Source organism: Meleagris gallopavo, chromosome 1, assembly GCF_905368555.1.
Source record: "Meleagris gallopavo chromosome 1, MGAL_WU_HG_1.1, whole genome shotgun sequence".
NCBI classification, from domain to species: Eukaryota; Metazoa; Chordata; class Aves; order Galliformes; family Phasianidae; genus Meleagris; species Meleagris gallopavo.
The window spans coordinates 191,199,755-191,211,823 of record NC_139404.1 but is presented as its reverse complement, the minus strand read 5'-3'; the positions used below and the strand labels follow the sequence as shown (position 1 = coordinate 191,211,823).

At 40.6% G+C, this 12,069-nt stretch overlaps 1 protein-coding gene across 1 annotated transcript in view; it reads right to left on the bottom strand.

Annotated features, from left to right (window-relative positions):
• Window positions 1–8,980: 8,980 nt before the first annotated feature.
• The window catches only part of GUCY2F (guanylate cyclase 2F, retinal), a 44,559-nt gene continuing 41,470 nt past the window's right edge, over window positions 8,981–12,069 (bottom strand). Inside the window, exon 18 of the mRNA XM_085216894.1 lies at window positions 8,981–9,391. Within this exon, the coding sequence (XP_085073020.1) occupies window positions 9,253–9,391 (139 nt within the window). The 3' untranslated portion in view covers window positions 8,981–9,252. The remainder of the gene's footprint in view (window positions 9,392–12,069) is intronic.

Below are 12,069 nucleotides of genomic sequence, written 5' to 3'. Positions count from 1 at the left end.
CACTCTTTTAAGAAGAAATTGTTCCTAATGTCCAACCCGAACCTCCTCTGATGCAACCTAACACCATTACTTCCTGTCTTTATAGAGATCATGGTCCATCAGAACTAGAAATTCATTGTCTGTTAATGACATATCATAACCATTTCCTATTTGTAATTTTACTTTCAGAATTTACATTTTCATGACTAGACCACTGTATTTTTATTTTCTGTGTATCGTAAGTGCAAAGGTTATAAACTTCTTTCTGCTATTTGTACACATCCAGAAAGTTGGTATACCTTCTACTACACATTGTTTCTACATGCTTCTTCTTCATTTTTTATCCATTTTTTTCCCCTTCCTACTGGCTCTTTTTTGAATCAGAGAGGTTCTCTTGAACTTGTATGATGCCTTGCACTTGATATGGGTTATATTGTTTATGTTGATAGGGTATGGAACAGATTCCTCCGGGCAGTGGGCATAGCCCTGAGCTGCTGGAGCTCAGAGGGCATTTGGGCACTGCTGTCAAGCGTAGAGTGTGGGTTTGGGTGGTGCTGTGTGGAGCCAGGGGTGGGACTCTCTTTCAGTTGAATATTCTATGTTGGATGTCTGTATTGGAATAGGATGCTTCTAGCATTGAGGCCTGCAGGTATGGCCATATTGCTCATTGTTTCATATTATCCTTGCTGGATCAAGACTTCATTTCTTCTTGTCAAGAAATACACTCTTGATCAATGTATAATGCACCTCAGAAGGGACCAATTCTACTGTACATCAGTGAATACCCACTGATTGCAAAGGAGTAATTTCAGGTTGCCTTTGCAGAATTTCAGGTTATCTCTTTCTCCAGACACATGTAGGACGATGTCCACTCCTCTTTTAGCCATGGCAGTGGGTCTTCTCACCATTCACATCACCACAGAATCATAGAATCAAAAAGGTTTAAAAAGACCTCTAAGATCACCAAGTCCTACCCCAACCCCAGTCCCATCATACCATTAATCATGTCCCTCAAAGCCACATCTCCATGATTCTTGAACACCTCAAGGGATGATGACTCCAACACTTCCTTGGGCAAGTGCTCCCTGTGGTTACTCCATGTTATACCATTCCCAGCTTTCATCCTTGAAAAATGCAGACAGCTTCTAAAAAAAAGGTAATAAAACAGCCAGCACATTGTGCAACATGAGGCTGCTGTAAAGCTCGAGCTTCACAATAAGAAGGTCATTGATGATGACTTTCTTGGAGACGTCAAAGTAAACATTGGCAATATCTTTCTGACCACTGGACATATTTTGCTCATTGATGCGCAGGGAACACATAAGACAGCTGATTTACATATACTTTGCCTGCCCTCTGGTGGTGAATGGCTGCTGATTAGTTTTGTTTTTTTTTTTCATGCAGATGCATTTTTCTGTACACATACTTCTGAATATGCATGTGTATTGACGTGTGGCAAAGAATGCTGTCATCCAAATTGCACCTTCAGTCTGAATGCTGCAGATGTGAGTAGCAGTGGTTGTCATGGGCTGTCACCAGACATTTTTATGCTGAAGATTTTCCACTTGGCTGAGAATGTATTAACATTTAGCTCCATTAAAACATCAGCATGAAAATAACAGAAGTATATCTTATATATATATATATATATATATATCTACCAGCTTGGAGAGACCTGCGAGCTCTTCATCTGTCCTTTCCTTCTCTATAAATAAACCTTGCTGCAACTGAGTCAGCTGCACAAAATTAAGACCAAAAAATTTCTGCAGGACCTTTTCTTGCAGCAAATAAAAGACTGCATAAAAATAACTGCATGGATATGCTTTTCCTTATGAAATGCCAGTCTGGATGACCAAGAGGGTGCAGGGAGAAAGGTGGCTTTGGACTGAAAGCAGAGTGGCCATGATTGCTGGGAGGAGATATATTCCTTTAGCTTCTGTGTGAGTTTTATTGTCAATTCAGTGGGGGGTCAGCATCATTTTCTTGCTCTTTTCCCCTCGTAGCTGCAAAGAGCAGAGGGATTTGCTTCATGCCTTTTGGCACTTGCATACTGGGAAAAGAGAATCTCCTGCTGGCATGTTTATTGAGCAAAGGCAATAGAGTTCACAGAAGGAATAGTATCCTAAAGAAAAGGAGAATTTAGATGGCAATAAAGTCATCCTTCCCTGTTGAGGTGCATGCAGAATCTGTCTCTTATTTTCTCACCAATTTGGCTTCCCTTTGGTTGGATGATGGAGAGAAAGGAAGATCTGTAACAGGACACTCCTCTAGCAAATGAGACAGAAACAGCTCTTGGTACAAATGTTATGTCTCATAGAATCACAGATTCATAGAATGGCCTAGGTTGAAAAGGACCACAGTGATCATCTAGTTTCAACCCCCCTGCTATGTGCAGGTCGCCAACCACCAGACCAGGCTGCCCAGAGCCACATCCAGCCTGGCCTTGAGTGCCTCCAGGGATGGGGCAACTTGTTCCAGGTTCCAAGTCTACTGGGATGTGAGCCAGAAAAACTCATTTAACACCTTCACTTGACTTGAGTTGGGTTTCCTATTTGGGAAAACAACCTCCAGCCCTTGGAGGCATTGAGATTTGCAAGTCCTTTTGTAGACTATGTTCATGATTTTGTGTTTGCCCTGGATCATGTTTCAAAGCCATGCACAGGGAGGAATACACCATGCTACCGCACTCATTTAGCTTAGGCAACATGGATATAATATTCATAGTGACCATACCCACTAGTGTACATGGTATACTGACTGTGGCAGTACACCTCTATGCTTTTTTAAGCATCATGGTAGCTCCATCTGAACCACCTATGTTCCTATATTCTGGATTCTGCTGTTATATTGCTGCCACTGAGGGTCTTCAGGCCCAAACAGTCTGAGGGTATCTCTATCCTGATGTAGTGATTGACCTAGTGGTCTACAACGCTGCCTGCAGCAGAGGAGTTGGAATTAGATGATCTTTGAAGTCCCTTCCAACTTAAGCCATTCTCTAATATGATTCTGTGATTCTATCTCTGGGGGCAGAATATTCCTACCAAGTATTCTGAGTGTTTAACAGCAGAAGAAAATTGAAATTTCAGATACAATGAATGATTTGCCGAAGATCTTTCAGGATGTGAAACCTGCCATCTCACCACAGCTGGAAGGCTCAGCAGCTGAGGAGGTTCTTCACTTAGTACATTTCCACCTGACCATCTTCTGCTGGTTGGGCACATATGGACAGCAGTGCCTGAACATGAAATGACGGCAGTTTTATTCCACCTAAATAATCATAGAACAATTAAGGTTAGAAAGACCACTAAATCATCTAGTCCAACTGTCGAACCATGCCTGCGACCACTCAAGACTATGTCCCTCAGTGCTACATTTACCCTTTTCAAACTGATTCCTGCTCTCCATAGCCCCCAAAGCAGCATTCATTTGGTCATTCTGCATACTGAGTCTAGGCTTGGACCTAGCTCTTTGTCCCCGCTGTGCTGCAGCCCTGACAGGTGCAGCCAAGCAGAGCAACCTCGATGACATCTCTCTGTGAATACACTTTGACACTTTACTTGGATAACAACCTGTGATTATTCTCTCTGGAGTTTTCTGAGTGGTGATGGTGCCTGGGGAGCTAGAGTTACAGATCTGGCTAGGCAGGCAATTACCTTTGCAGGGAGCCCACACAACTAGGTTAAACAAAAGCTTTATTTCCACACAGTGTTCTTGGGACATGGTGCCAAGACTTCACAGACGGTTCAGAACAAGGATTGGCAAGGAACACTCTGCTCCTGTGATGCTTTCTCATTACAAACAGCCCTGAGTCACAAACGTGTGCTCAGATCCAAGCCTGAACTTCCTTTAAACTTAGAATTGTTCAGGTTAACAAATTTCAGGCTTGTGTTTTAAGGCAATGATGTGTCAGAACAGAGATCAAAGAGTCATAGAACCACTAAGGTTGGAAAAGACTTCTAAGACCATTTAGTCCAACCGTCCACCCACCACCAACACTGCCACTATCACATGCAGAGACTACAAGTACACTCTCAATTCATGAGTAAAGCACTCTGGTTCCACTATATAAGAAATAGAGAATAAATAATGAAATCTGGTCTGATTGCTAAAGCTGTTAATTGTAGTACCATCTACCATGAGATGTTATCCTCTGCTATGCAACATTCTGACAATGCAATCTTCCTGGTGAGCAAAAGGTTCAAGACCAGAGTTCAAGGCACTCATTCTGTTTGCTGTCTTCTCTTCCTGCCTACAACTTTCTGACTGCTGTGGAGAAAGGTCAGTTGGTTTCCTCTAGGATTTCAGGATTTGGAAACACTATTTCAGTTCCAGCTTCTGAACAAAGAAAATAAATAAAGAAGGAAATTGGATGCAGAGGTTGGAGCTGAGACATCTGCCTCCAGGGCTGCTTTGCAGTAGAGCTGGGAGAGAAGTCCCAACAGACGGGCAGCTGAGGTATCTGGCAGGCAAACTGTTAGAAACCCAGACCATTTTCCATTTGGAAACTGCAGAACATTCACAACTCGGCCAACTCTAGCAACAATAACAAAAAAACTTCAACATTAATAAATGTTTTCTGTTTAAGACCAACTGGAATTTCGTGCATTGAATTGTGATCTTTGTTTGGACACCAAGCCTAAATAGATATAACATACAGGAGTTGAACTTGATGATCCTTATTGGTCTCTTTCAACTAGGGATATTTTATCATTCTGTGACTCTGTACTTCAGATTTTGTCCTTGGCCCAATATTTACTTTCCTTGAGCTTCTCCACATATGTTAATGAAAAATGTTTCAGACGTTTAGCTTTTGAAATTGAATGCATTTATTTTCAGTCTGCTGTACAGGTCTTCGAAAGTGCCTGCAGCCTGCACTGCCTAGTTTGACTCGTGAGTTAAGTCCAGGCAGAAGAGGGGCTTAATTCCTTTGAATAGAATCATTATAATCTTCTAGGAGAACAAGGAGGTCATTTTTTTTAATCGACTTTCAGGTGTTTAATGGATTCTGTGCAGGAAAGGAGACTATGTTGTATGATGTAATGACAATATGTGGGACAAAAGTCATGGATCAATAGAATCATTAAGGTTGGAAAAGACTACTAAGGTCAACTAGTTAAAATCACTCATTAGAGAAGGAAGGAGGACCAAGGGAGACTGAGATCTGCAGATATCATGAAGCCAGGCTTGGAGGAGGGCTGTAAAAAAGTATGTGAATGAAGAATAGGATGATGAATGAAAATACTAACAGCTGTAAAGTAATGAATATCGTAGGAGAAGTGTTAGATGTTTCTTCCACTGCACAGAATATGGAGTTGTTCATCATAAGAATGACCAACATAGTACATTCCTGGTCTCCCCTTACATCACATTTTCTGTAACCTACATCACTGCCCTCAGAAGTTGACCTAGCAATCCTGTAACTCTTGCCTGCAGTAACAGATCTAAGGACATCATTCCATAGGACCTCGGTGTGAGCACGGAAAATCAGAGGTCCTCAGCCTTCTCCCCCCTACACTTTTATTGATGAGGCCAGTGGTGAGAGTCATGCTAGGATTTTCTGGCATGACTGATGGGAAATACAGGGAAGTGGAGAATTGGACTCTATGGCCTTTAAGGGTTCTTTCCAACTCAAATGATTCTATGATTCTATGACTGTATGTGTGACTAGAGATGAAAGAAATCCTGAGTCCAGCTTCACCTGTGATGCTCATGGACTTTCATCCAGTTGATGACCACTGCTACTGAGTGTGAGTAGATGGGAGAGGGGGCTTTAGTGTTATTCATGTGCATATGACCTTGCACAATTAGAAGGAGGCAGGTTGAACTGATGAACTCCATGCACTCAAAAGAGGGGAAAATCCATTGCTGATGTGAGGACAGAAGGTTCTAGAGAAAGGAGGGCTCCTGCTGCAGTGACCATGCTGTCCCTGACCTCACCACTGAAGGGCAAATCCCTATAATGCCAATGTAAACAACCAGAGCTTCAGGGAAGGCGGATGTTGTTGCATGGGGATGTCAGAGACAGCACAGTTTCATGAGTTCAAAGAGGGGTAATAATGCAGAAGTGCTCTCAGACCCTCTTCTGCCTTCATCCAAATCCCATGGTAGAATCTCAGTATTTTCCAATAGCAAATGTACTGCAGAGAGTGGCATGATTCCCTACATGTTAGCATCCTCTAGCGTGGGAAACTTTCCTAAATCACAGAATCAGTCATAGAATCATAGAATCACAGAATCATAGAATGGTTGAGTTGGAAGTGACCTTAAAGCCCATTCAGTTCCAATCCCCTGTCATGGGCTGGTAGCCACCCACCAGCTCAGGCTTCCTAGGCCCACATCCAGCCTGGCCTTATGCACCTCCAGGGATGGGGCACCCACAGCTTTCTGGGCAGCTGTGACAGTGCCTTACAAACCTCATAACGAAGAATGTCCCCCTAACATCTAATCTAAATCTGCCTTCTCCTTGTAGCTCATCTGCCACTCATCCATGCCCCTCTGCATATCACCCCCTGTATGGCTGCTGGTTTGGGCATTTTGAGATTCTGTTGAGATCTGTTTCTAAATAACTGAGTAATTGAGTGAATATATGGGACTCTCTATGTGGATTTATCAGCAGTGAGTGCTGAGAAGTAATCTGAAAAAGACACAGATACAAAGAAGAACAAGGCTTTCATATAGAGGAACAGGTCTCCAAAGATCTTTATTATGATTTGGATTTAATTCACTGTTAAAAATACTGTAGATCCTATAGGAAATATAAACTATTTTGGGGCAGTGTGAATTGGACATAAGTGCACCTCCTACAGCTGTCAGCAGATCTACATGATTATGTTAAAAGTTATCCTATAAAATGAACAGTAAGCCTTCCTGTAGTCACTGGTTGATAGTGATTTTCTGAGTGCATGCCTCATTGTCCAAGAAATCAACCAAGAGATCTATCCACAGTCACCTGAGATGCTGCCTGCAGAGCTAGAAAAATTAGATTTGCTACTTCCAGCAAATGTCTTCCTCTTACAACATCCTAACACTATTTTAGGAGCAAAATAACAAGAAAAGAGTGTGATACAATAATTACGTTCAGAAATCTCATGCATAAACCTAAACCTGTCTGGACAGAACAATGCCAGGAAATTATACATATGTTTTATAGCCTTCTAACAGCAGAGGTTATCACACTTTGGGATGAGTCCTCGGCCTCTTCTTGTTGGAAGTAAGAGTTAAAAAAACAAAGTGGCTTCAAAGTGAATTCAGAATTATCTTGGGATTACTCAAGTCATCAGTGATCAGAACTTTGCTTTTCTGCTCTCTTTTCCCACAGATTGACTGCTTTATTATTTTTTTTTAATAAATTCGAAGAATGCTGTTTATTTTTGAAGACAACAGACTGAAGAAAGAATTCAAAAATTGCGTGCAGAAGGGCAGATTGAAATCTTCTTGTACAAATGCTCTTCAGCTGGAAAAAGTTTACAGCTATTAAATGTTTTCTTTAAAATGCCTTTTTTGCAATATTAAAAAAAAATATATACTAAAAGATTCTTTTTAGTGTGTAAGTATGAAATCAAAACAGGATACCCCAAGACTGAAACATATCTATATATCCATGCTTATATATAGATATTTGAAGGTGGAATATATACATCATGGCCAACTGAAGAGTTGTTTTGTAGTTGTTACTGCATTGTTGTTGTTTTTTCTTTCCTCATGCATTTACAATCTTTAACTTAACATATATCAGAAACAGAAGGCTATTCTCCTGCGTACTCACTGTTACACTGCCATATAAGTGGATCAATGGGAAGTCATTCAGGAGGGATGATGGGGGGATGAGGATGGATGGGGGGAGGATGAGGGATGATTCCTGCAGCTGCCAGATATCTTGAGTCTCTGACTGCACCTTACAGAGCTTAGATAATTTTCCTTTCAGAGAATGGCTTTTTGTGTCTGGCTTGCTTCATTTCATAAAAATATCTTCAATAATGTAAGAGGGTTACCATTTAACTGGTAGAAACTGGTAGAAACCATTTAACTGGTAGAAGCCCTGGGTCCTCTGTTGAGATGAGTTTAACTCGGGCTTGAGGAAGGTCTTGGTGTTTTATATGAGCACCTTCTGGTGGCAATATTGATTAAATTACCCCATCTGCAGTTCTCTGCAGCCTGGCAGGAGAGACATTAACAAAGTTTGTTAGAAGCCAGATACTGAAAGAAAGTAAAAAAAGTGGACAGAGAAGGGGCCAACAACAAAAGCATTTGACACTGATGAAGAGTGCTCTGTCGGCAGTGCGTACGGGCCAAGTGCTGGCCTTTGGCAAAAAGCTGCTTTTGCTCACTGATGGCTTACTTTGAACACTGTTGGTTTTGAAACTATGTAGAGAACGGGGAGGAAAAAGAGTGTGATGCTTCAGGCTTTTTTTATTGATTAATTGATGGACTTTTCCTTCTCTCAGCCTCCCTTTTTAAGTTAAGAAAATTGATCTCTTGTTATCACTCAGCTAAAGGAATGCAGAACATCATTCTCTGCATCTCAGTTTTCCATTGCCTTGACATTCTCTCTTCATCCTCCTTTGGGATGATGAGCATGAAATGTTTTAGATACACACACATAGGTGTGTGTATAAAGCAAGAAAAAAAAAAGGGTCTTTCAGTTTAGATCTGGAATTGCAAAGATGACATATTTTGACATTTTGATCAGAATCACATTTTGGCATTTGGAAACAAATATTGATTCATACCAAACTGCTTAGTTTCAAAACTGTCATTTCAGTCTGAAGATAACATTAAAACAGCATTTGCCACTGAAATGTCAATTTACAAGAAACTGTTCCAGCTTAAATTGCCATACAGCAACCAAAATATTTTGATTCAAAATTTGCATTTGTGGGGGAGGAAAAAATCTTTTGTTGTTGTTGTGAAAAACAATTCCTTGTGAATTGTACTGATCTTCATAAAACCAGAGTTTCCTACAACAACAACAAATCTATTTGTTGCAAAGTGTTTAGCCTGTTCTACAATCTCTGATTGACTGGAATACTGATGAAGAAGTGGTACTACCCACCGACATTACTCTCTTTCCAAAATTGCACAAGTGAAATCACGATGAATCAGGGCCCAGTTTCAACCAAAAATGATGGTCAGGATTAATCCACATGCAAAAGCTATGAGACTGTAGTAATTCTACTTCTTTTATCTGGAAGGAAACTAATTGTAGGGTGTGGGCTTCTCTGCTGGGGTTGACTTCAGAGTATCCATCCCAGTCTTACTAGTTCTTTACTGTTCTCAGATATCTTCCTCTTCAATACTTATCTCAGCCTCCTTTATGCTCCCCATTTCTTTAAAGGCTGTTTTTGTCAGTGTCCTCTTTGTGTTCCTTAGGACAAATTTAAGTTTCCTGGTCAACATGCCTGACCAGTTGTGGCTGTAAAATAAAAGACAGGAGGAGTCAGCAGCCCTGCTCACTCAGGAATAGCTATTCATTTTACATCATTTTGCATCAGACTAAGCAGAAACATTAGATTTTCTCAAAGCCATCAAGGACCAAGCAGGAAGGACTTTTGGTACAGAACTACATGGATGCTGTGGTCCCCACAAAAGCACTGCAGGAGTCACACGGGTTAGTAAGAAATGCAGAGCTTTCAACCAAGGATATCCACTTCATAAAGGTAAACATTATTTCCATAAAAATACCAAAGGCTTTCAGCTGCTCATGAAGAACATTTCTAACTGTAGATCACCAGCCTGATAAATCCTCTGTCTGCTAATAGCAGAGATTCCTTGTTAATCAGATGGGTTTCTTCAGGTTTGAGGTCATTCACTGACACTTATGGGAAATGTGAAGGCCCAGGTGCTCTGACAGCCCCACAGTCCCTCCATGTCTGACACAGGAGGCACAGTGACACAGAAAGACCTGACAGGCACAGAGTTATTGTAGTATAGAGGGAGTTTCAGAAACAAACCAAATATAAAGGAGTTGTAGAAGGCCAGAAGTTGAGCTTCAGTTAGTTCTCAACTCTGTCCACAACTTGCTCTACATCACGCATCAAATGGAATCAATTTCACTCTGTACAGTAAAAGAAAACTTTCAGGTAAGCTGAAAAGAACAAACTAACACTTTTCAATATCAGTTATCATTATGTAAGCATTAAAGAGAATTATTTGAGAAACTATTTTGCACATACACAGATATGTAAGGTTTCAAACTGTAAACATCACTGCTGTGAACAATGAACAAGTAATTATTTAGAAGAAAAATATATGTAAAACTGACTATATAAAGCAGGGATCCCAAGATTATAAGACAAAGGGCCTTGAAAGTAGAGGAACAGAAGGGTATTAGGCCAAAAAATTATTCATACTGATGACCAATTAATAGTATAGAATTGTTTAGCAACCCAATGAAATTGTCCTCAATGACAGCACAGGATAAACCATTTTCAAAGGATATACAACATATACAAAGCATATACAAATACTAATAACACTGGAATCAGAACTATACTGACCACTTTGACACCAACTACTGCTTTTGTGTTATCATTTAAGGGAGTTACTCTTTGTTGTTTGATCTAAGGTTTTTGAAGGTCTGGTTACCTGCCCCTAAGGACAGGTTATTCAATTTGGAAGTAACAAAACATCCAGGACTCCCTATTCTCTGCACATAGGATGAGAGGTAATGGCCTCAAGTTGCTTCAAGGGAGATTGAGATTGGATACTAGGAAAAATTTCTTCTCAATGTGGTCAGACATTTAAACAGGCTGCCCAGGGAAGTGGTGGAATCACCATCCCTGGAAGTGTTCAAGAACAGCATAGATGTGGCACTTGGCTTAGTGGTTATGGTGGTGATGAGTTGACAGTTGGACTTAGTGATCTGAATGGTCTTTTCCAATCTTACCAATTCCATGATTCTATACTGTGGTCTCTTCACTCTCACACTTGGTGGGAGACCAAGGACGGCCAAGTGCAAGGTAAACAGTAAGAAATTTTAAGGCGTATTCCTGAATCTTAAGAAATTGCTAATGGACCAAGTCAATGTGATTTAGGATTCACCCCAGCAGTTCATTCATTCAACATTACGAGAAAGAGCTAATGACTTTGTAAAAAATAATCAGAACTCTTGTGCAGCCAGTAAGGAGTCAAGAAAAATAAATTTCCCTAGGTGTCTTTTTTAAACCTTTCTGGTGCCAGTGAAAGATTTGTCTCCTACTGTATTGCTGAGAGATGCCTCTGCATGCCAAGACAGAAGTAACTGATGCAGAGCAGCAGATGGAAGAGAAGAAAGATGTGGATGGGAGAGAAATTAACAGAAGTGATGCTTGGTCTCAGAAGTTATATTTTTATTATTTAGAGAGATCATGCAGGCAAAGTCATCTAATATTATTCCAACAGTGGGGCTGAAGGAGAAATAGTAAGCTTAATATTTAAGCTTTTATCGGGCTTCTGTGTAGAGCGGGTTTCACTTTCAAGTACAGTGTGAATCTTTATCAAAAACTCTGTGCTGAATCAGCTTTCAGACCTCAAATTCAAATTTGAACTTCTGGTCAACCACACCTTGCTAGTTAATGGTTTGGCAGCAAGAAGCAACTACTGTATTTTTTCAAGCATGAAAGGATCTTGAGAGGTCTATTCTTACTGAGCAGAGTTCATGGATGAAGACTTCAAAACAGAGGGAGAAGTTAAAAATAACTAAATAACTATAGATCATATTATACACCACATAACTTCTGATTTCCAACCAGATCATCCTAATTACACATTTACTTCTCATCTCAGTTGGTACCATAACAATGAATAACAGTGCTGATTTCATGAGGTGTGTTAAAGCAATAATGGGCCATGTGGGTTCTTCCAGCCTTGAATTCCACTTTCATCTGAGTTTACCATGAGCTGGGCTTTTCCTGGCACACTGTGCATTGCCATCAAGTGGATCAATAATACACTGCAAGTAGATGCAGTAGTACCATGTGTCTTGTAGGAATGAATGGGAAAGCAAGTCATAAATTTCTGTGAGATCACCCAACAAGGCTGCTACTGTCTCTAGACAGCTCTGGTGCCTCTGGTGCAGTTCCCAGCATCTTTTGAATTAGACACTTTAAAAGT